The following is a 24,085-nucleotide window of genomic DNA, read 5'->3' as shown; positions in this document are numbered from 1 at the left end:
AGAATTATGCTGGCTTCATAAAACGAGTTTGGAAGTTTTCCTTCTTCTTGAATTTTTTAAAATAGTTTGAGGAAAATGGATGTTAGTTCTTCTTTGTGTGTTCGGTAAAACTCCCCTATGAACCCATCCGGGCCTGGGCTTTTGTTTGTTAGGAGAGTCTTGATTACCTCTTCAATTTCTTCTGTTGTTATTGGTCTGTTCAAGTTTTCTATCACTTCCTGGTCCAATTTTGGGAGACTGTGTGTTTCTAGAAATTTGTCCATTTTGCTTAGATTGTCGAATATGTTGCTATATAATTGTTCATAGTAGTTGTTAACGATCTTTTGTATTTCTGTGGTGTTGGTTGTTACTTCTCCTCTTTCATTTCTGATTTTGCGTATTTGGGTTCACTCTCTTTGTTTCTTGGTGAGTCTAGCTAAGGGTCCATCAATCTTGTTTATCTTTTCGAAAAACCAGCTCTTTGATTCATTGATCCTTTGAGTTGTTTTTTTGGACTCTATGTCGTTTATTTCTGCTCTGATCTTTACTATTTTCTTCCTTCTACTGCTCTGGGGTTTTCTTTTTGTTTCCTCTCTAGTTCTTTAAGTTGTGAGGTTAGATAGTCTATTAGAGATTTTTTTTGTTTCCTGAGGTAGGCCTGTAGTGCTATGAACTTTCCTCTCAGAACTGCTTTTGCTGCACCCCATAGATTTTGTGTTGTCGTGTCTTCATTTTCATTGGTTTCCAGGAAGTTTTTTTGTGTTTTTTTTTAATCCTCACCCGAGGACATTTTTGCATTTTTTGTTCAGACAGAGCGGGAGGGAGAGAGAGGAAGAGAGAGAGAGAGAGAAACATCGATGTGAAGGGACACATCGAGTGGTTGCCACCCGCACGACCAACCAGGGCCGGGGACAAACTGCAACCGAGGTACGTGCCCTTAGCGGGAACCGAACCCGGGTCTCTCTGTACCGCAGGCCAACGCTCTAACCGCTGAGCCAAACTGGCCAGGGTGGTTTCCAGGAAGTTTTTGATTTCTTCCTTGATCTCCTTGGTAACCCATTCATTGTTTAATAACATGCTATTTAGCCTCAATGTGTTCAAATGTTTTTGCATATTCTTGTTGCAATTGATTTCTAGTTTCATGCCATTGTGATCTGAGAAGATGCTTGATATGATTTTAGTCTTCTTGAGCTCGTAGAGACTTAGTTTGTGTCCTAACATGTGTTCTATCTTTGAGAATGTCCCATGTGCACTTGAGAAGAAGGTGAATTCTGTAGTTTTGGGGTGTAATTCTCTGTAGATATCCATTAAATCCATTTGGTCTAGTGCTTCATTTAGAGGCTCTGTTTCCTTGCTAATTTTTTGTCTAGAGGATCTATCTAGTGATGTCAGTGGGGTGTTGAAGTCCCCTGCTATGATTGTATTGCTATCGATTTCTCCTTTGAAGTGCTCCAGAAGATTTTCAATATACTTTTGTGCTCCTCGATTGGGTGCATATATGTTTATCAAGGTTATATCTTCCTGTTGGATAGATCCTTTCAATATTATGTAGTGGCCTTCTTTGTCTCTAGTTATGGCCTTCATTTTGAAATCTATTTTTATCAGATATGAGTATTGCTACCCCAGCTTTTTTTTTTTTTTTTTTGCTTTCTTTTTGCTTGGAAGATTTTTTTCCATCCCTTCACTTTCAACTTATGTGAGTCTTTTGTTGTGAGGTGGGTCTCTTGTAAACAACATATAGATGAGGCATGCTTTCTTATCCAATCAGCTACTCTGTGTCTTTTTATCGGAGCATTTATTCCATTTACATTTAGGGTGATTATTGATATGTACTTATTTATTGCCATTTTTGTTTACTGTGGTTCTATTTTTCTTCCTATTTCTCCTGCTAATTACAACAGTCCTTTTAACATTTCTTGCAGTGCTGGTTTGGTGCTAATGTATTCCCTTAGCCTTTTTTTGTCTGGGAAGCTCTTTATTTGACCTTGTATTTTGAATGATAGCCTTGCTGGGTAGAGTAGTCTTGGATTCAGATCTTTGTTTTTCATGACCTTGATTACCTCATGCCATTCCCTTCTGGCCGGTAGTGTTTCTTGTGAGAAGTCAGCTGAGAGCCTTATGGGGGTTTCTTTGTAGGTAACCTGTTGCTTATCTCTTGCTGCTTTTAGGATTCTCTCTTTGTCTTGAATTTTTGGCACTTTGATTACTATGTGTCTTGGTGTGGGCCTGTTTGGGTTCGTCTTACTTGGGGCTCTCTGTGCTTGTTGAACTTAAATGTGTTCTTCCTTCACCAAATTAGGGAAGTTTTCTGTCACTATTTCTTCAAATATATTCTCTAACCCTTGCTCATTTTCTTCTTCTTCGGGGCTCCTATGATGTGAATGTTATTATGTTTCCAGCTGTCCCACAGTTCTCTTAAGCTGTTTTCCTGTTTTTTAATTATTTTTTCCTTTTGATTTTCTGATCGGTTGATTTTTTCTACCCTATCTTCTAATTTAGTGATCCGGTCCTCAGCTTCCTCTACTCTGCTATTTAGACTTTCTAATGTGTTTTTTATTTCTGATATGTCATTCTTCATTTCTTCTTGGGGGTTTTTAATTTCCAACTGGTTGATTTTCAACATTTTGATGTCTTTATTCATGGTGTTCATGTCCTTACCCATGCTGTTGAGCTTCCTCAAGATCATGGCTCTGAATTCTAGTTCTGTTAACTTGCTTAACTGTATCTCATTTATCTCATTTTTGGTAGAGGTCTCTTGTTCTTTCATTTGGCTTTTGTTTTTGTGTTTCACCATTTTGGCTATCACAATGGGCTTTGGAGCCTGCCAAATTTTCCCTGCGGGTGTCGGTGTTCTGCTGTTTGTGGCTCCCTCTCCTGGGTTAGGATGAGGCAGGGTGGACCTACGTTAAACACCACCGTCAAGTCTTACCTTCCTTGTTAGAGTTGCTAGCCCAGGAAATGGTAGTTATCCTCTCGCTTTTTTGTCCGTAGGCTATTAGTAGTGGTTACCTGAAGAACCTTGGTTTCTGAGTTGAATGAAAAACTTCCTCAGGTGCTCAGTGTAAGATGATTTCCCGAGGGTGGGGCAGATGCTGGTTGCTAATGGGCCTCAATTAGCATTTCAGTGGCCACTGGGTGGGGTTGAATCTCTGAGAGAGGGGCCACCGCCTCTCCCCAGGGCCTGGGAAGGAGCAATATGGCCACCGTCCTGCGCGGCAGCAACTCAGCAAAAGCTCTGAGTGCCCTCCAAATCTCGAATGTCTCCACACAGTTCCAGTACAGTCTTCCCTCCCTCTGCTGGAGCCCAAGGTGAGTGGCTGCTGCTAATTTAGCCTCTGTCCTGGCTCTGCACTGTGCTTGGGACTGTAACCCGAGAGCACCGCTCCCAGCTAAGGGCACTGCTCCCAGCTAAGGCCATTGCTCCCGGTGGAGGCTGCTGCAGCTCCCAGCCGAGGGCATAGCTCCCAGCCAAGGTCGCAGGTCCCAGCCGAGGCCACTGCAGCTCCCAGCCAAGGCCATTGCAGGTCCCAGCCAAGGCTGCAGGTCCCAGCTGAGGCCGCCGCAGCTCCCAGCCCAGGCCACTGCAGACAGTGGGCTCCCGGCCCCCTCTCGCGTCTTCGCAAGCCTACCAGGATTGAGTCAGTGTTCCTTGTTATGTGGTCCTCCAAGATGCTTTTCGGTTTCCTTTTCCTGACAATTTGTCTTTATTTTTGTTGTAATTCTAGTTTGGTCCTGGGAGATTGTCTGTGTAGCTTCCATTCACTCCGCCGCCATTTTCCTATTTTTTATATATACCCTGTTTTTGACACTTTAACTATGGTAACTATATCGCGTTAGCAAGTTCATTCTTCAAGAATAATACTTTTTCTGTTTTCTTTTTAACCTCTAAGCTATAACTAGACCTGACTCAAAGCAGTGGCATTTTCAAACCTCTTTCCTTAGCTGACTATAAGAAACAACATAGGGTTCCTGAGTTTGAATTTCCAAGCAGGGAGAAGCTTTATATAAATTTTCAATGTCCTTTTATGTCTTAAATATTCAGTGCCTCCTGCCTGTACAGAATACTCTCATCCTGTCACCAGCTTTACTAAAATAATTACATGTTTATGCTGCCAATTTAACCGTTGAAAGAGTAGTGAATTCCAAGCAAGTAACAATAACCATGAGAATAAAAATTGAATAGTTTGTGATATCACTGAAATCTTTTACTTATTTATTTTTTCTTTATTGATTTTAGAGAGAGAGGAATGGAGAGGGAGAGAGAGATAGAAACATCAATGAGAGAGAACATTGATTAGTCAACACCTGCATGCCCCCCACTGGGGATTTGGCCCACAACCTGGATATGTGCCCTGACCGGGAATCAAACTGGCAACCTCTTGGTGCATGGGTTAATGCTCAATCACTGAGCCACATCGGCTGGGCCTACTGAAAACTTTTAAAAGATCACCAATAGTAGATGTCCTATGTGATATTTTAAATATGAGTTTCTAGAAAAATTATTTTAGTAAAAATACTATATACATTATTTATTATATGACTATATATTTTTATGTATATATTTCCTAGTATGTGTAAGTGTGAATTTGGTCAGTATTATTTATTACCATTGCAGATATGGCAAATTACAATGGTCAATGAAATTAATACCAGTAACAATGAAATCACAAAGCATTATCATATATGTATTATATATATATATATATATATATATTAGCTTAAAACCTCTGAGTAATTGCTCAAAATTGTTATATCTCAATATTATGAAAGCCAGAGTCCTTTTTCCATGATCACTCACTTGAAACTGTCCAGGTACCTTGGAGAATCTTACTTATCACTTTCTCATAATGTTCAACTATCACATTATACTAGTCTCTCAAAATTTAGAAAGTTAAAAACTAAGGCACAGTTTACATTCTTTTTTTCCCAGCTATGAAAGTGGCAATGGGGATGCAAAAGCAAATCACAGCTAAACGAGGTCAGATAGATGCCCTTCAGAGTAAGATACAATTTTTGGAAGAGGCAATGACAAATGCAAATAAGGTAAGTCCCGGTCCTCCGGGTGGGGACACCAATATGTTCACTCATTAATATATTATAAAACACAATAGGACAGAGCAAAGATTAAAAAGTACAGTAAAGACAAGAAAAGAGGTTATTTCTGACTGAGAAAATGAGGGAAATGTTTCTGAAGGAACATTTGAGCAGAATCTCAAAAGAGCTGGTTAAATGCAGGAAATGAACGAAAGGACATTCCTGATAGAAACAGGGAGTGATTATAAACAAAGCAGTTTCACTATAATGCAGCATGTGTTCCTAAAATTACTGTGCTACACAATAGTGTATGATGAAAATCACAGGGTTTATGAAAACAATGGAATGAGGAGCACCACACTAACACATTTCATCAGTGACACAAAAAATAGGAATCTAATGAAAACAGTAGCAAGTATTACACATGTTCAATGGTTCAGAAATACATACATACTACAGCAGCTATGGTCCCTTACCTTAAAAAACACCAGAAGTTTCCTTGTGAAAGTGTGTGCTTGAGGTTGCAGCTTGTAAGTTACTATGAAGGGGTAGAAGGTAGCTTTTCTATAACACCAGATAGATAGATAATTGTTTGAACAGTGCATGCATGCTTTTTGTATATTCCTATGCAGCTTTGTATAACTGGGTGCAGTTTTCTGCAATGATCTAATATTTCTCATAAATTAAAGTTCACATAAGAAAATGTGAAATTTGTGTTATGCTCAAATGTTCCCTGAGAATGTCAGTTTTGGAACAAATTTGCATTATTAACGGAAGAGTTAGAACTGACTGTAATGGAGGTGAGACTATAAAGAGCATAAATAGAAAATAGTAAGTACAACTCAAGTAATTGTTTTCCCCATACCCAAAATTAGCTGCTGAAATACTCTTTTAGAATGAGGCTTAATATTAACAAATATGTACATATTTATTTGTTCTTTACCATTCCTCCCCCCTTTTTTTCTCATCCAAATTTTTTTTCTTTCTTCATTCATTTTTTGCCTATTTGAAGCCTAAAGTAGTGCTCATGCTCATCCTCCTGAGGGTACTTAAGGACATTAAGAGGTACTGCTGGCTATCAGCGATGCCTGCCCACTAAAGGACAGTTATTCATCAAAGCTCAGTGACGTTCCCTTCAAAGGGAAAGGAGGCAGCTTCATAAATCTCCCTTTCTTTTTTTTTTTTTAATCCTCAACCCGAGGATACTTTTTTTCCATTTATCTACAGATAGAGTGGAAGGGAGGGAGAGAGAGAGAGAAACATCAATGTGAGAGACACATCGACTGGCTGCCTCCCGCATGACCCCAACCTGGGCCAAGAACGAACCACAACCAAGTTACGTGCCCTTGACCGGAATTGAACCGCTACTCTCCGGTCTGTGGGCCAATGCTCCAACCACTGAGCCAAACTGGCCAGGGCGTAAATCCCCCTTTCTTTCTGAAACCTTTTCTGCCTAATTAATCAGAAAAGTAATAATTATTTGCATCCAAAATGTGTATTACAGCGGAGATATGGTCTACCTTGTTTACATTAAACATTTTCTTTATGAAAAATAATTAAAGATACATAAACTCAATAAGTTGAGGTCTGTGGGGTTTTTTTTGTTTTTGTTTTTAATTAATTAATTAATTTTTTTGTTACAGATGTTTCTCCTTTTTTACCCCATTGGCACCCCCCTCCCCAACTCACCCCCTCCCCAACCCACCCCCACCCCGTCCCCGGCTTTGTTGTCCATGTCTATTGGTTATGTGTACATGCATATAAGTTCTGTGGTTTATCTCTTCCCACCCCCCACCCCCTCTTCTGAGGGGTGTCAGTCTGTGCCCTACTTCCATGTTTCTGGGTCTACCATATTCCTCAGACTGTTATGTTCATTATATTCCGTATATAAGTGAGATCATGTGGTATTTGTCTTTTTCTGCTTGGCTTATTTCACTTAGGATAATACTTTCCAGGTTCTTCCATGTCATCTCAAAGGATAAGAGATCTTTCTTTCTTATAGCTGCATAGTACTCCATTGTGTATATATACCACTGCTTTTTTATCCATTCGTCTACTGATGGACACTTGGGCTGTTTCCAGGTCTTAGCTATTGTAAATAGTGCTGCTATGAACATGGAGGTACATATATTCCTTCTGATTGGTGTTTCAGGCTTCTTAGGGTGTATTCCTAGAAGAGGGATCACTAGGTCAAATGGAAGTTCAATTTTTCATTTTTTTGAGGTAACACCATATTGTTTTCCATAGTGGCTGCACCAGTCTGCATTCCCACCAGCAGTGTACTACAGTCCCCTTTTCTCCACACCCTCGCCAACACTTGTTGTTTGATGATTTGTTGATGGTGGCCATTCTGACAGGTGTGAGGTGATACCTCATTGTTGTTTTAATCTGCATCTCTCTGCTGATTAGTGATGTTGAGCATTTCTTCATATGTCTCTTGGCCATTTGTATGTCCTGTTTGGAGAAGTGTCTATTCAGCTCCTCTGCCCATTTTTTAATTGGGTTCTTTGTGTTCCTTTTCTTGAGTTGTATGAGCACTCTATATATATTGGAAATTAACCCCATATCTGATATATCATTGGCAATGATGTTCTCCCATATAGTGGGATGCCTTTCCATTTTGATTATTGTGTCTTTTGCTGTGCAGAAGTTTTTGAGTTTGATGTAGTCCCATGTGTTCACTTTTTCCTTTGTTTCTGTTGCCTTAGGTGATGTATCAGTGAAAATTCTGCTCCGTATGATGTCCGAAATTTTGTTGCCTACATTTTCTTCTAGAATTTTTATGGATTAACGGGTCACGTTTAAGTCTTTTATCCATTTTGAGTTTATTCTTGTGTATGATGTAAGTTGATGGTCTGGTTTCATTTTTTCCATGTAGCTGTCCAGTTTTCCCAACACCATTTATTAAAGAGGCTGTCTTTACTCCACTGTAGGCTCTTGCCACCTTTGTCAAATATTAATTGAGCATATTTCCAGGGGTCCATTTCTGGGTTTTCAGTTCTGTTCCACTGGTCTATATGCCTGTTCTTGTGCCAGTACCAGGCTGTTTTGATTACAGTGGCTTTGTAGTATAACCTGATATCTGGTATTGTGACCCCACCTACTCTGTCCTTCTCTTTCAAAATTGCTGTGGCTATTCGGGGACTTTTTTGGTTCCATATGAACTTTTGAAGTATTTCTTCTAGTTCTGTGAAATATGTCATTGGTATTTTGATGGGGATTGCATTGAATCTATAGATTGTTTTGTGTAGTATGAACATTTTAATGATGTTAATTCTTCCAATCCATGAACTAGGTATGTACTTCCACATTTTTATATCTTTCTCTATTTCTTTTTTCAGTGTCCTGTAGTTTTCTGCAAATAGGTCCTTTACTTCTTTGGTTAAGTTTATTCCTAGGTATCTTAACTTTTTTGCCACGATGGTAAATGGGATTGTTTTTTCAGTTTTTCTTTCTGTGAGGTCATCATTGGTGTATAAGAATGCCGTCGATTTCTTGACATTAATTTTGTATCCTGCTACTTTTCCAAATTTATTTATTAACTCTAGTAGATTTTTGATGGAGTCTTTGGGGTTTTCTACGTATAGTATCATGTTATCTGCAAATAATGACAGTTTCACTTCCTCCTCTCCAATATGAATCCGTTTTATTTTTTCCTCATGTCTGATTGCTGTGGCTAAGACTTCCAGTACTAAGTTAAATAAGAGTGGTGAAAGTGGACATCTCTGCCTTGTTCCTGTTCTTAATGGAAATGTTTTAGTTTCTGCCCATTGAGTATGATGTTGGCTGTAGGTCTTTCATATATGGCCTTTATTATGTCGAGATATGATCCCTCTATTCCCACATTGCTGAGCGTTTTTATCAGAAATGGATGCTGGATTTTGTCTAATGCTTTTTCAGCATCTATTGATATGATCATGTGGTTTTTATTCTTCATTTTGTTTCTGTAGTGTATCACATTTATTGATTTGCAAATATTGTACCAGCCTTGCATCCCTGGGATGAATCCCACTTGGTCATGGTAAATAATTTTTTTGATGTATTGCTGGATCTGATTTGCTCATATTTTGTTCAGGATTTTTGTGTCTATGTTCATCAGGGATATTGGCCTATAGTTTTCTTTCTTTGTAGTTTTTTTTTCTGGTTTTGGAATTAGAATTATGCTGGCCTCATAGAACGTGTTTGGAAGTCTTCCTTCTTCTTGAATTTTTTGAAATAGCTTGAGGAGAATGGGTGTTAGTTCTTTTTTGAATGTTTGGTAAAATTCCCTCATGAAGCCATCTGGGCCTGGTCTTTTGTTTGCTGGGAGAGTCTTGATTACCTCTTCAATTTTCTTAGTTGTTATTGGTTTGTTCACGTTTTCTATCTCTTCCTGGTCCAGTTTTGGGAGACTGTTTTACTTGAAATTTGTCCATTTTGCTTAGATTGTCGAATTTGTTGCCATATAGTTGTTCATAGTAGTTGTTAATGATCTTTTGTATTTCCGTGGTGTTGGTTGTTACTTCTCCTCTTTCATTTCTGATTTTGTGTATTTGGGTTCTCTCTCTTTGTTTCTTGGTGAGTCTATCTAGGGGTCCATCAATCTCATTTATCTTTTAGAAAAACTAGCTGTTTGTTTCATTGATCCTTTGAATTGTTTATTTGGTCTCTATGTCGTTTATTTCTGCTCTGATCTTTACTATTTCCTTCCTTCTACTTGCTCTGGGGTTTTCTTTTTGTTTGCTTTCTAATTCTTTAAGTTGTGAGGTTAGACAGTCAATTAGAAATTTTTCTTGTTTTTTGAGGTAGGCCTGTAGTGCTATGAACTTCCCTTTCAGAACTGCTTTCACTGCATCCCATAGATTTTGTGTTGTTGTGTCTTCATTTTCATTGGTTTCCAGGAAGTTTTTAATTTCTTCCTTGATCTCCTCAGTAACCCATTCATTGTTTAATAACATGCTATTTAGCCTCCATGTTTTTAAATGTCTTTGCATGTTCTTGTTGCAATTGATTTCTAGTTTCATGCCATTGTGATCTGAGAAGATGCTTGATATGATTTCAGTCTTCTTGAACTTGTAGAGACTTGGTTTGTGTCCTAACATGTGGTCTATCTTTGAGAATGTCCCATGTGCACTTGAGAAGAATGTGTACTCTGTAGTTTTGGGGTGTAATTCTCTATAGATATCTATTAAATCCATTTGGTCTAGTGCTTCATTTAGAGTCTCTGTTTCCTTGCTAATTTTTTGTCCAGAGGATCTATCCAGTGCTGTCAACTGGGTGTTGAAGTCCCCTGCTATGATTGTGTTGCTGTCGATTGCTCCTTGGAAGTCCCCCAGAAGATTTTTAATATATTTTTGTGCTCCTATATTGGGTGCATTTATGTTTATCAAGGTTATATCTTCCTGTTGGATAGATTCTTTCAATATTATGTAGTGGCCTTCTTTGTCTCTAGTTATGGCCTTCATTTTGAAATCTATTTTATCAGATATGAGTATTGCTACCCCAGCTTTTTTTTGCTTTCCATTTGCTTGGAAAAATTTTTCCCTTCCCTTCACTTTCAACCTATGTGAGTCTTTTGTTTTGAGGTGGGTCTCTTGGAAACAACATATAGATGAGTCATGCTTTCTTATCCAATCAGCTACTCTGTCTTTTTTATGGGATCATTTAATCCATTTACATTTAAGGTGATTATTGATATGTACTTATTTATTGCCATTTGTGTTTAGTGTGGTTCTATTTTTCTTCCCATTTCTCCTGCTAATTACAACATTCCTTTTAACATTTCTTGCAGTGCTGGTTTGGTGCTAATGTATTCCCTTAGCCTTTTTTTATCTGGGAAGCTCTGTATTTTGAATGATAGCCTTGCTGGGTAGAGTAGTCTTGGATTCAGATCTTTGTTTTTCATGACCTTGATTACCTCATGCCATTCCCTTCTGGCCTGTAGTGTTTTTTATGAGAAGTCAGCTGAGAGCCCTATGGGGTTTCCTTTGTAGGTAACCTGTTGCTTATCTTGCTGCTTTTATGATTCCCCCTTTGTCTTTAATTTTTGGTATTTTAATTACTATGTGTCTTGATGTGGGCCTGTTTGGGTTCTTCTTACTTGGGGCTCTCTGTGCTTCTTGAACTTGAATGCCTTCTTCCTTCACCAAATTAGGAAATTTTTCTGTCACTATTTCTTCAAATATATTCTCTATCCCTTGCTCATTTTTTTCTTCTTCGGGGACTCCTATGATACGAATGTTATTATGTTTCCAGTTGTCCCACAGTTCTCTTAAGCTGTCTTCCTGTTTTTTAATCATTTTTTCCTTTTGGTTTTCTGATTGGTTGATTTTTTTCTACCCTGTCTTCTAATTCACTGATCCGGTCCTCAGCTTCCTCTACTGTGCTTTTTAAACCTTCCAATGTGTTCTTCATTTCTGATATGTCATTTTGTATCTCTTCTTGATGGTTTTTAATTTCCAGTTGGCTTATTATCAGGGTCTCTATGTCCTTACTCATGCTGTTCAGCTTCCTCAAGATCATGGCTCTGACTTCTAGCTCTGTTAACATGCCCAACTGCTCCACATTGATCTCATCTTCAGTGGTGGTCTCTTGCTCTTTCATTTGGCTTCTGTGTCTGTGTTTCACCATTTTGGCTATCACCGTGGGCTTTGGAGCCTGTCATGTTTTCCCTCTGGGTGTTGGCGTTCTGCTGTTTGTGGCTCCCTCTCCTGGGTTTAGATGAGCGAGGGAGGACCCATGTTAAACACTACTGTCAAGTCTTACTTTCCTGATTAAAGTTGCTAGCCCAGGAAAAGTACTGTTATCCTCTAGCTTTTTACCTGGAGGCTAGCAGTGGTGGTTACTTGATGAGTTTTGGGTTGTCAGTTGATTGAAAAACTCCTTCAGGTGCTCAGCATAAGGGGATTTCACGAGAGTGGGGCAGATGCTGGTTGTTAATGAGCTTCAATTAGCACTTCAATGGCCCACAGGGTGGGGTTGGATCTCCGAGGGAGGGGCTGCTGCCTCTCCCCAGAGCCTGGGAAGGAGCAATATGGCCACCATCCTGCGTGGTAGCCACTCAGCAAAAGCTCTGAGTGCCCTCCAAATCCCGAGTGTCCCGAAACAGTTCCAGTCTAGTCTGCCCTCCCTCTGCCGGAGCCCAAGGTGAGTGGCTGTGGCTGTTTTAGCCTCTGACCCGGCTCTGCACTATGGAGCCACTTGGGAGTGTAACCCGAGGGCGCTGCTCCCAGCTAAGGCCGCTGCCGAGGTGCCGACCGTGGGCTCCCAGCCCCCGTCTCGCGCCCTCGCAAACCTACCAGGATCGAGTCAGTGTCCCTGGTTATATGGTCCTCACAAACTGCCTTTCTGTTGGTTTTTCCCTTCGATTTGTCTGTGTTATAGTTGTAATTCCAGTTTGGTTCTGGGAGACGGTCTGTGTAGCTCCGTTCACTCCACCGCCATTTTGGAATCTCCGAGGTCTGTGTTTAACTTGGCTACTATGTATTTCTTTTTGTCTACCTATTTTGTGATGTTTTTTTCTGTTAATTTATTTAATTATTTTTGTTACAGATGTTTCTTCTTTTTCCCCCATTGACACCCTCCTCCTGTTCCTGCCCCACCTCCCAGCATTGTTGACTATGTCCATTGGTTATGCTTATATGCATAAGTTCTTTGGTTTATCTCTTATCCCCTCCATGCCCCTTCCTTTCAAACTGTCGGTCTGAACCCTACTTCTATGTCTCTGGGTCTATTTTGTTCATCAGCTTATTTTGTTTATTATATTCCACAAATAAGTGAGATCATGTGATACTTGTCTTTCTCTGACTGGCTTATTACACTTAGCATAATCCATGATATATTTTAAAGGAGTGAACTAGTTTTAATGAAATTTTGTTGAATACCAAAAGCTCTCTACAAGTATATCAGTGAGCTCATTGTCATCACTGGACCATAAGCGACTTTAGGGCAGGAACTGTGTGTCCCATTATGGAGGAACTGTAAGCATTTGTGAAGTGAATATTCAACCTTGAAACAAAATAGAAAAGCTTTCAAATAAATGCCTCTTCTTTAAATGTCTTCTGTCGTTTTAAACAAGTTTCAATAAAACTTGGTATATAATTACTCAATCTCAAACCACTATACACTTTCTTTTTATGACAATATAATTAATGCATATTTTGTAAGTTTTATCAAGGATTTATTAATCCTAGATAAATAATAACGCCAGTAATCATAAAAATGAGAGGTAACCCTAGCCAGTGTGGCTCATTGGATACTGAAGGGTCACAGGTTCGATTCTCGGTCCAGGGCACATACTTGGATTGCAGATTCGATCCCCGGCCCTGATCTGGGAGTAAGCAGGAGGCAACTAATTAATGTGTCTCTCTTACATCGATGTTTCTCTCTGTCTATCTGTCTCTCCTCCTCCCTCCCTTCCACTCTCTCCAAAATTCAATGAAAAATAAATTTCTTTGGGTGAGGATTAACAAAAATAAACTAAAACAAATAAAAAATGAGAGAGTATATGGTAACATCATTCTAACAGTTCTCAACTCCAACTCAGAAGCAATTAAATGGCATATGAATTAAACTGTAGTTCAGATCTTTATATAACTGTTTTATGTTTTCATCACATCTCAGCATCTACATCAGTATATTTTTGCTGATATTTTTCACCTCTTAATTGTAGGAAAAGCATTTTCTCAAAGAAGAAAAGAATAAATTAAGCCAGGAATTGAGTACTGTTGCAACAGAGAAAAACAAGATGGCTGGAGAACTGGAAGTCCTGAGATCTCAGGAACGTCGTTTGAAAGAAAAGGTTGCCAATATGGAAGTTGCTCTTGATAAGGTAGTTATTAACTAGATATATAAAGTTGCCCCCTACTAAATAGCTATAAACTATATTGAATTTTTCTGAATGAAAACTCCATGTTGATAGGAACCAAATCTATGTTATAACCCAATCACCTAGCACACTGAAAAAAACATCCTATAGAGAAGACTCTACTGGTTTTAAGAATACAGTTATAGAGTAACTTGGCGATCTCATCTGGAGACACATTTGTTGTGGGGGCAGTGTACCAACTACGAGGAAGAACGTTTCACAGACAAGCTAAATTGACATTGAAGAGCAAGACTCTTGGCTTCGAGTTCAAGATGGTGGAGCTGGAAGATCCTGAGCTCACCTCTTCTCACTAATACCAAAACTGCAACTACATAAATAATACCTATCTCTAAGAATGACCTGAAGACTAGCAAAACAGATTTTCTACAACTATTGATATAAAGGAAAAAAACACATTGAAATGGTGAGAAGGGTAGAGACTAAGTCTAGGCAGGACCTTCCCTACCCTCAACTCCCCATGTGGTGACTCACCAGTGAGAGGGCTATCACAACTGTGGAGGTCATCCCCAAAGAGTGAGAGATCTGAGCCCTAGCCTGGGGGACCTGCACCGGAAAGAGGAGCCCCCATAATACCTAGCTTTGAAAACCAGCAGAGCTTACATCTGGGAGAGACAAAGGGCTATAGGAAACCCAGGTTGCACCCTGAGTCTCGGCACAGAGGCAGCAGTTTGAAAAGTACCTAGGTCATACTTGAGGGTGATACATTGACTAACTATAGGGTGTGTGCTGGAGGGACAGGGATCTGTTGGAACTTTCTCCTGAGTCAGAGGTGCTTGCAGGCACCATTTTTACCCCTTTCTTTAACTGGTCTTACACTGGCAGGCATCATTTCTGACAGTCTCCATTAACCTTGTTAACCCTGGCATTTCCCTGAGGACCCACCCAGTCTAGCACCCCTCCAAAGTGGCTCTTGCCCTGCCACACCCAGTGGGCAGCCTCAATCAGCACCAGCACACAGCAGTGTGTCTGCAACAGTATGGTTGGACCTCACAGCTAGCCACACCAAAGGCTTGCCCATACATCAGTGAGCAAGCAATAGTTGTGGCCAGGTCTTACAGTGGGCCAGGACTAGTCTCACCTGCCAGTGTGTCCATAGAAGTTGTAGCCCAACCACAACAGGAGGTCACACTAGTCCACCTAGGGAATATCTCTGGAGCACCTGGCTCTGATGACAAGGGGGATTCCACCACTAGACCCCACAGGACACGTTCTAAATTAGGCTATTTTGTAAAGACCAGGAGATTTAGCTGATCTACTTAATACATACAACAAATAGGCAAAATGAGGAGAAAAAAGAATATGTTCCAAAGAAACAAACAAACAAAAATAACAGGACAAAACCCCAGAATAAATGAGGTAAGCTGTCTACTAGATATAAAGTTCAAAGTAATAGTTACAAAGATACTCATCTAACTCTGCAGACAAGTGGATAAACTCAGTGAAAACTTCAACAAAGAGACAAAAATTATAAAAAGGACTTATCACAAATGAAGAATATAACAAGTGAAAAATACACTGGAGAAAATCAATAGCAGATCAGATGATGCGTAAGAATGGATCAGCAATCAGGAAGACAGGATAGTAGCTATCTAATTGGAAGATCAAAAATAATGAGGATAGCATAAGGGACCTTTGGGACAACATTAAGCATACTAACATTTGAATCATAGGGGTCCCAGAAGGAAAAGAGAGAGAGAAAGGGGTGGGAAATATGTTTGAAGAAATAATGGCCAAAAGCTTCTGTTGGAAGGAAATGGGCATCCAAGTCCAGGAACCACAAGTTCCAAACAAGATGACAAACAAGATGAACTCAAGGACACCCACACCAAGACACATTACAATTAAATTGTTAAAAGTTAAAGGTAAAGAAAGAATCTTAAAAGCAGCTAGACAAAAACAACTAGTTACACACAAGGGCATGGTCATGAGATTATTTGATGACTTTTCAACAGAAATTTTGCAGGCCAGAAGGGATTGGCATGACAGCTGATAATACTCTACCTAGTAAGGTTATCATTCAGAATTGAAGAAGAGGTCAAGATTAAAAGCTTTTGCACAGCAAAAGTAATCATCAATAAAATGAAAAGGGAACCCATTGAATGAGAGAACATATTTGCCAATGATACATCTGATAATGGGTTAATTTCCAAAATAATAGATAGAACTTACACAACTCAACGCCAGGAAGACAAACAATCCAATTTAAAAATGGGCAAAGGACCTGAATAGACACTTCTCCAAAAAGGACATACAAATGATTGATAGACTTATAAAAAAATGCTTAATGTCACTAATCATCAGAGAGATGCAAATTAAAACCACAATGAGATATCACCTCACACCTGACAGAATGGCTATCATCAATAAATCAACAAACAACAAGAGCTGGTGAGGATGTGAAGAAAAGAGAACCCTGGTGCACTGCTGGTGGGAATGAAGACTGGTACAACCATTGTGGGAAAAGGTATGGCGATTCCTCAGTAAATTAAAAATGGAACTGCCTTTTGACCCAGTGATCCCACTTCTGGGCATATATCCTAAGAAACCCAAAACACCAATTCAAAAGAATATATGCATCCCTGTGTTCATTGCCAATGATACGTCTGATAATGGGTTAATTTCCAGTAGCCAAGATCTGGAAACAGCCCAAGTGCCCACCAGTAGATGGGTGGATAAAAAAGCTGTGGTACATTTACACAATGGAATACTATGCAACAGTAAAAAAAAAGAAGGAAACCTTACTTTGTGCAATAGCATGGATGAGCCTGGAGATTATTATGCTAAGTGAAATAAGCCAACCAGAGAAAGACAAATACCGTATGATCTCACTTATATATGGAATCTAATGAACAAAATAAACTTATGAACAAAATAGAAATAGAGGCATGGATACACGGAACAGACTGACAGCTGTCAGAGAGGGAGGGTGTTGGGGGAATGGATGAAAGAAGGTAAAGAGATTAGTCAAACAACATATGCATAACACAGACACAGACAACAGTGTGGTGATAGCAAGAGGGAAAGGGGGTGGGGGTGGGGGCTAGGTAAAGGTGGGCAAAGGGGAGAAAAATGGGGACAGAAAGAGACTTTGCTTGGGGCAATGAGCACACGATACATTGTGCAGATGATGTTTTATTGAGTTGTACACTTGAAACCTGTGTGGTTTTGGGACTCAATGTCATACCAATAAACTCAATTTAAAAAAATAAAGATTTTTCCAGATAAGCAAAAGTTAAAGGAGTTCATTACCACTAAACTGGCATTACAAGAAATGTTAAAGAGCCCTGGCCATTTTGGCTCAGCAGTTGGAACGTTGACCTGCAGACCAGAGAGGCCCGGGTTCGGTACCCACTAGGGGCACGTACAAAAAAAAAAAAAAAAAGAAAGAAATGTTAAAGGGAATTCTTTAAGTGAAAAAGAAAAGGTCAAAAATAGAAACAAGAAAATATATGAAAGAAAAAAATTCCACTAGTATAAGCAAACATATAGTAAAGATAGTAGACCAACCACTTTTAAAGCTAGTATAAAAACAAATAAAATGGCAATAAGTACATATCTGTCAATAATTACTTTAAATGTAAATTGACTAAGTACTCCATTAAAAAAATTAGGGTGACTGAGTGGATTAGAAAACAAGACCCTTACATATGCTGCCTACATGAGACTCCAGATTAAAAGACACACACAGCCCTGGCCGGTTTGGCTCAGCGGTAGAGCGTCGGCCTGCGGTCCGGAGAGACCCGGGTTCGTTCCCCGCTAAGGGCACGTACTTCGGTTGCAGTTTGTCCCCGGCCCTGGTTGGTCGTGTGGGTGGCAGCCACTCGATGTGTCCCTTCACATCGATGTTTCTCTCTCTCTCTCCCTTCCTCTCTCTCCCTCCAACTCTATCTGTACAAAAAATGGAAAAATATCCTCGGGTGAGGATTAAAAAAAATAAAATAAATAAATAAAAGACACACACAGACTAAAAATAAAGGGATGAAAAAGATATTTCATAAAAATGGGGGGGAAAGGCAGGAATAGCAATGCTTATATCAAACAAAACAGACTTTAAAACAAAGGCTATAAACCAGACAAAGGATGCAAAAATTCCACTTCTGGGCACTTATCTGAAGAAAGTGAAACACTGTTTCGAAAAGATAAATGCACCCTTTGGTTCACTGCAGCATTAACAATAGCCAAGGTATGGAAGCAACCTAGGTGTTCATCAGTGGATGAGTGGATAAAAAAATGGATATGTTACTCTCAACCATGACAAAGAATGAAATCTTGCCATTTGTGACAACATGGATAGACCTAGTGGGTATTGTACTAAATGAAATAAGTCAGAGAAAGACAAATGCTGTATCATTTCACTTATGTGTGGAATCTTAAAAACAAATGAACAAACAGAGTCATAGATAGAGAAAAACTGATAGTTGCCAGAAGATTAGGTGGTGGGGGTATGGGCAAAAAATGTGAAGGGAATTAAAATGTACAAACTTATTGCTATAACACAAATAATTCACAGTGATGTAAAGTACAGCATAGGAAATACAGGCAATAATACCACAATACCTTTGTACGGTGACAGATGGATAGTGGACTTTCTGTGGTGATCACTTGGTAAGGTGTATAAATGTGAAATTTCACTACTTTGTACACCTAAAACTAATTTAGTATTTTATTTCAACTATAATTTAAAAGAGGTTTACATTCCAAGGAAAAAAAGAATACAGTTATAATGTGTACTTTTTACAAAATTATCTTTTTCAGGCTAACACAGTCATAGGAGAAGTAAGATATAAGATGTTCCTGTTGTCCTTAGTGGACTGAAAAAATAAAAATGTCTCCAATCTAAACACCAAAGAGTGATCTGAACACTAGGTAGAAGACAGTCTGTTAATAATATCAATAAAACGATAAAGTGATGCTAATATCTGGCACTTTGTGGGGTCCAGAAGATGGAGGTAGAAAACACAGCTTAAAGAATGAGAAGGATTGATGACTCTATATTTGTCACTGGCATTTATTATAGCGGAATGTAGTCATTTTCCTGTCACTTGAAAACACTGGAAGGCTAAAAATTTACCTAAACTAATCCTTGATTTTTAAGAAATCAGAGCCTTCGTGGTTAGATAAAATGTTGTGTGATCTTTTTATCTATGCCAACTTTGATCCTAAAGCATCATATATTGACTTTGCCAATTTTGATCTTAAAACATGATATATTGACTTAATGAATTTCAGTTGTGGTTATTTTTATGTGAATGTTTTTACATTACTAAAGCCATGTGCTCATTTTATCCTTAGTGCATTCATTCTTTTGAGCACCCTCCACATCCTATATGCTATGTAGATACTGGGGATACAGAGGAGAAAGACGTGACCTCCAGTATTCTGTTAACTGGATAACACAGATAAAAAGACAAATACAGTTTGCTAAGAGTGGGGAGGTTTCCTTGAAGAGATGGCAACTCTGCATTTATAGGTTAATAAAATAAAATTGCATAAAATGGAGGATAAACTGTATGTGGTTGCTTGATTGTAGGCATCTTTGCAGTTTGCAGAATGTCAAGATATAATACAGCGTCAGGAACAAGAATCTGTACGCCTGAAACTTCAGCACACTTTGGATGTAAAAGTAAGGTCTTTTTCTTTTTCATTATAAATAGTAGGGTAAGCAAAATAATGCCTTTGTTTGACATACTTATATTTTGTTTATTACCTTAAATACATTTCAACATTATCGGATACTATAAATTATAAAATCTGCAAGTCTTGTTACATGTGAAAACTACCCTTTCATATATAGTAACACACTGAAGCACCATGTTTGATGTTTGATGTTAAGCTCATAATAAGTGGGGGAAACACGAAAGTGCCTGCCTTGGCGATACCTGAGGGGAGAGTTTGCAGACAGAAGGGTCAAGCAAGTGCAAAGACCCAACATACAAGTGTGTTTGGCCTGTTTGGAGAACAGCAAATACGATGTAATCTGCATGCCAAAAACAGATGTTCTTTAAAAACAGTACATTTCCCACTGAAATATATATCTATTTTCTAAGTAGATTTGAAAGTTGCTTCGAAGTCTCGGTAATGGACACGTGCACAGCTAGGGCAGTCCTGTTGTGGAGGATCTTCCTCGGGAGTGTGCCAGCTCTGGTGGCGAGTAATGGCAAAATTTGGGAACCAAGTGTGGTGGCATACCGTGCTGGGTGTGTTTTCACATCTGGAGTGCTTTTATCGATCAGAAGTGTGAAGGTATCTTCCTAAGCACATGCTAAGTCTTCAGAGAGTAATTTAGACACCCAGAATCTTGTTTAATACAGTACTTTGGTGTATAACTTTGTAGAAGTTCAACATATAAGACTGAAATTATGTTTGCAAAATTGCATCTTGATTTCACAGTTCAAATTGTAGGTTGACAATTATTTTGCTCACATCTATGTTGTTTTCCAGGAACTTCAGGGTCCTGGCTACCCCCCAAATTCTTCTGTGAAGCCGCGCCTTCTGCAGTCCTCTGCTGCCCGTGCTCACTCTAACATACCATCTTCCCAGTCCACAGCCAGCTTCCTGTCCCACGTAAGGAGCTGGGCCTGCAGTCCGTGTGCAAATGACATAATAGCTAAGGGATTTTAAATTGAGAAGAATTTCCTATAAAAAATATATTTATAGTTATGACATTTTTAATTACTAGATTTTAGATTTATGTAGACAGATGAATGAAAATGTTTTCTTCACTATCTGATGTTTAGTCTGGGGAAAACCAACATGAAATATTCATTGGGATTAATGTTAACAGTAATTGTTAAGGTAAATTATTTAATAGCCTTATGTTCAAGTCTTTCTTTTTTTTTTCTTTTCTTGCTCCCCACCGCCCCCCGACCCCCTCCTCTGAGGTTTGTCAGTCTGAACTGTACTCCTTTCTATGTCTCTGGGATGTTTGAATCTTCCTATCACAAGCATTTCCAGATTACAAAGCAAATGTTGAGATAGTTAAAATAAGCATCACTTCAAATGCCAAAGGCAAATTCTGGTATATTTAATACTCTACCAAGGTGAAAATAATTCATGAACTATATGTGAACTTACTTATAATCATAAAATATTAGGAACTTTGGAAATATCTTAGTATAACCTTTTATACATTTAAAGCTCAGGGGAAAAATATGTGCAATATAAAATTTAGGTATATTTTTTCTTAAAGAATGTAATTATGGAACCACCTGTATTCAGCTCCAACTCTAGAGAAATGAGATTTATTCTATAAGTCACACATGAAAATCAATTTCATTAATTATCAGTCTTATTGTATATACAGCAACAGGATCTACCAGTGACCTGCCAGTTATTTTCTCTGTGCCATTTAAATGAACATATGTATTATGAAATGACCAGAAGTTGAAGTGGACTCCTCTTATACACTTCAGATGTGTGTACTGAAAAACAAGTGATCACACAACAAATAATAGAATAGTCTATCAAACAAAAGAATAATAATTTTTCTTTCTTTCCTTTTTTTTTTTTTTTTAGAGAGAGAGAGGAAGACAGAGAAAGAGAGAGAAACATCGATGAGAGAGTGAAGCATTGATCGGCTGCCTCCGGGAATTGAACTGGCTACCTTTTGGTGCATGGGACGACACCCAATCGACTCAGCCTCACTGGCCAGGGCTGGAATTAGCATTAATAGTGGAGGTTAAGCATTGTCTTCCCTCTGGAGACTAAACTTGGAGATGGGCAGAGGAAGGGCAGGAGACTGCTGCTTTTTGTTTTAAGTGTTATAAAATCATTTTACCTTTAAAACTATGTACATGTTATACTGATAAAAATTAATTTAAGCCCCTCTCTCCAAAAATACCTCACAAATCAAGCAACAACAACAAAAAACATTTGATCTGGAGTCATTGGGACCCAACATATGTCTCTCACTACTTTGTGTGATCTTGGAAAGCCGGTTAAGTATGTTGTACCTCGCTCTTTTCATCTCTAATGAGGAGTCTGTACTAGCAGATCTCTAGGGTCAGCTAGAAAGATCAACTCTGAAGTTCCTTGACTTTTCATTACCCTGAAACAAATGTGGTAGATTTTGCCTACCTGTTTAATATATAGACTCTACTTGATTATAAAGGATGTTATCTATCACTGAAAAAGTGCCAGTCATAAATCTATTAAATTAAGTTAAATAATAGTCTAAAAGCAAAAATAAACTATATTTTCTAAATGGACTGTTAGGCATTCTTTATATAATTAATTTCTTCTCTTAAAAATATAGTACATAATTTTACACAATAAAGGTAACATACATTCTTTATTTTGTCCATTGATGTGTCTGAAGTACCTAGAACAGTATCTAGCATATAATAGGTGTTCAATATATATAGTGTTCATATATTATGTCTTTCAGAACTCTCTGTATTCTTGTTCTCATCTGGATTGGTTGCTCTCTAAGCTTGCTATGTGATTGGTTTCTTGAATTTTCTTCTACCAAAATCCAGGGAATTCCTTTTACCATTTTTTTTTAGGACTAATTCCCTTTTTGGTTTATTTCTTTCTTTTGGTTGAGCATATAATGCAGTGGCTTCCTATGAAAGGGTGCTTTTCATTCTTTATGTTTTAAAACTTTGGCTATTTGAAAAATACCTTTATTCTTCACTTATATTTGATGGTCAAAATTGTGTTGCTGTAGTTCCATTTTTATTCCAACCTTTATCCCTAGGTTTCATTTCAGATTATTATACTGAAGATAGGGGTTCTTTTTCTCTTTCTTGTGTTGGGTACTTAGCAGATTCTTGTTTTCTTTCATTCTCAGAAATGTTCTTATATAATTTTTTTTATCATTTCTTTCCTTCATTTTCTCAGTTATTTCTTCCTGAAATTTCTTTTAGTCACCTATTAGAACTCTTGGATTGATTCTCTAATCTTCTTTAAATTTGACTCCATGTTCCATATCCTCATTTTTTATTCCCAAATTTTGGGAAATTTTCTCAACTTTATTTTCCAAACAACTATTGAATTTTTAAAATTATACATTTAATTTTAAATATAGATATATGTATATATATACATATGTACGTATATGTGTATATATATACGTGTGTGTGTGTGTGTGTGTGTGTATAATTTCCAGGAGCCCTTTTTGTTCTTTAAATCTTCTTTTTATATAGTTTTATGTTCTTTCATGGATATGATATTTTCTCATTTCTGTTTAAGAATATTAACTTTAGCCTGGCCGGTGTGGCTCAGTGGTTGAACATTGACCCATGCACCAAGAGGTCGCCGGTTTGATTCCTGGTCGGGGCACATGCCCAGGTTATGGGTCCGATCCCCAGTGGGGGGCCTGCAGGAGGTGGCCAATCAATGTTCTCTCTCATTGATGTTTCTATCTCTCTCTCCCTCTCCCTTCCTTTCTCTGAAAATCAATACAGAAAAAAAATTTTTTAAAAAAGAATATTAACTTCAGGGCAACCCACTTGGGTCCCTTCCCCACTGCAGGGAGTCTGTCTTTCCATTTGCTTAAAAAAAAGAATATTAACTTTAGTTTTTCTGTAATTTCTTCTGTCACCTGAATTAATGATGTTTCTTCAATTTTTTTTTTTTCTGTTTGTTTTGATGTCTGTCTTTTCTTCAATGTTTGGTAATCACTAGTTGTCCTTTCATATTTAAAATTGAGGCCCTAAAAGCTCTTTGAAACTCAACAGGGTTTGTCAATTAGTAGGATGGTTAGATATTCCTTTTTTATTGAGGGACCCAAAAATTATCTATAGGGTTTGTTTATTTTTTTAAATTTTTTTGTTAATCCTCATCCAAAGATATTTTTCTATTTATCTTCAGTTAGAGTGGGAGGGAGGGAGAGAGAGAAACATCGATGTGAGAAAGAGAGATATCAACGGGCTGCCTCCCAAACGACCCTGACCAGGGCCGGGGTCGAACCACAACCAAGATACATGCACTTGACCAGAATCAAACCTGCGACTCATTGGTCCATGGGCTGACGCTCTAACTGCTGAACCAAACCAGCCAGGGCATATATAGGTTTTTTGGTCTTTGGTTTTTGGTCCTGTCAATTCTCCTAATGAGGTATTCTCTTAGTACTGACTTGTAGATAAAAATCCATCTGCCAGTATTGTGAGAGGTGAAGGGGACAGGGAGTGTGGGGTATCTGTCTATTATGCAACCTCACTTAATCCTCATGTTTTCAGTTTGCAGCCTTTTCCTACTGTCAGA

At 38.4% G+C, this 24,085-nt stretch overlaps 1 protein-coding gene across 1 annotated transcript in view; it reads left to right on the top strand.

Moving 5' to 3' along the window:
- CCDC158 (coiled-coil domain containing 158) overlaps nucleotides 1-24,085 on the top strand; it is a 75,717-nt gene that overhangs the window by 34,936 nt on the left and 16,696 nt on the right. Inside the window, exons 13-16 of the mRNA XM_036272667.1 lie at nucleotides 4,910-5,022; nucleotides 13,664-13,822; nucleotides 19,410-19,502; nucleotides 20,321-20,443. Coding sequence (XP_036128560.1) covers nucleotides 4,910-5,022; nucleotides 13,664-13,822; nucleotides 19,410-19,502; nucleotides 20,321-20,443 — 488 coding nt within the window. The remainder of the gene's footprint in view (nucleotides 1-4,909; nucleotides 5,023-13,663; nucleotides 13,823-19,409; nucleotides 19,503-20,320; nucleotides 20,444-24,085) is intronic.

The sequence above is a fragment of the Molossus molossus genome, unplaced genomic scaffold (genome assembly GCF_014108415.1).
Source record: "Molossus molossus isolate mMolMol1 unplaced genomic scaffold, mMolMol1.p scaffold_m16_p_1, whole genome shotgun sequence".
Classification (NCBI taxonomy): Eukaryota; Metazoa; Chordata; class Mammalia; order Chiroptera; family Molossidae; genus Molossus; species Molossus molossus.
Note: the sequence above shows the minus strand (reverse complement) of the source record. Positions and strands in the feature narration are given on the sequence as shown.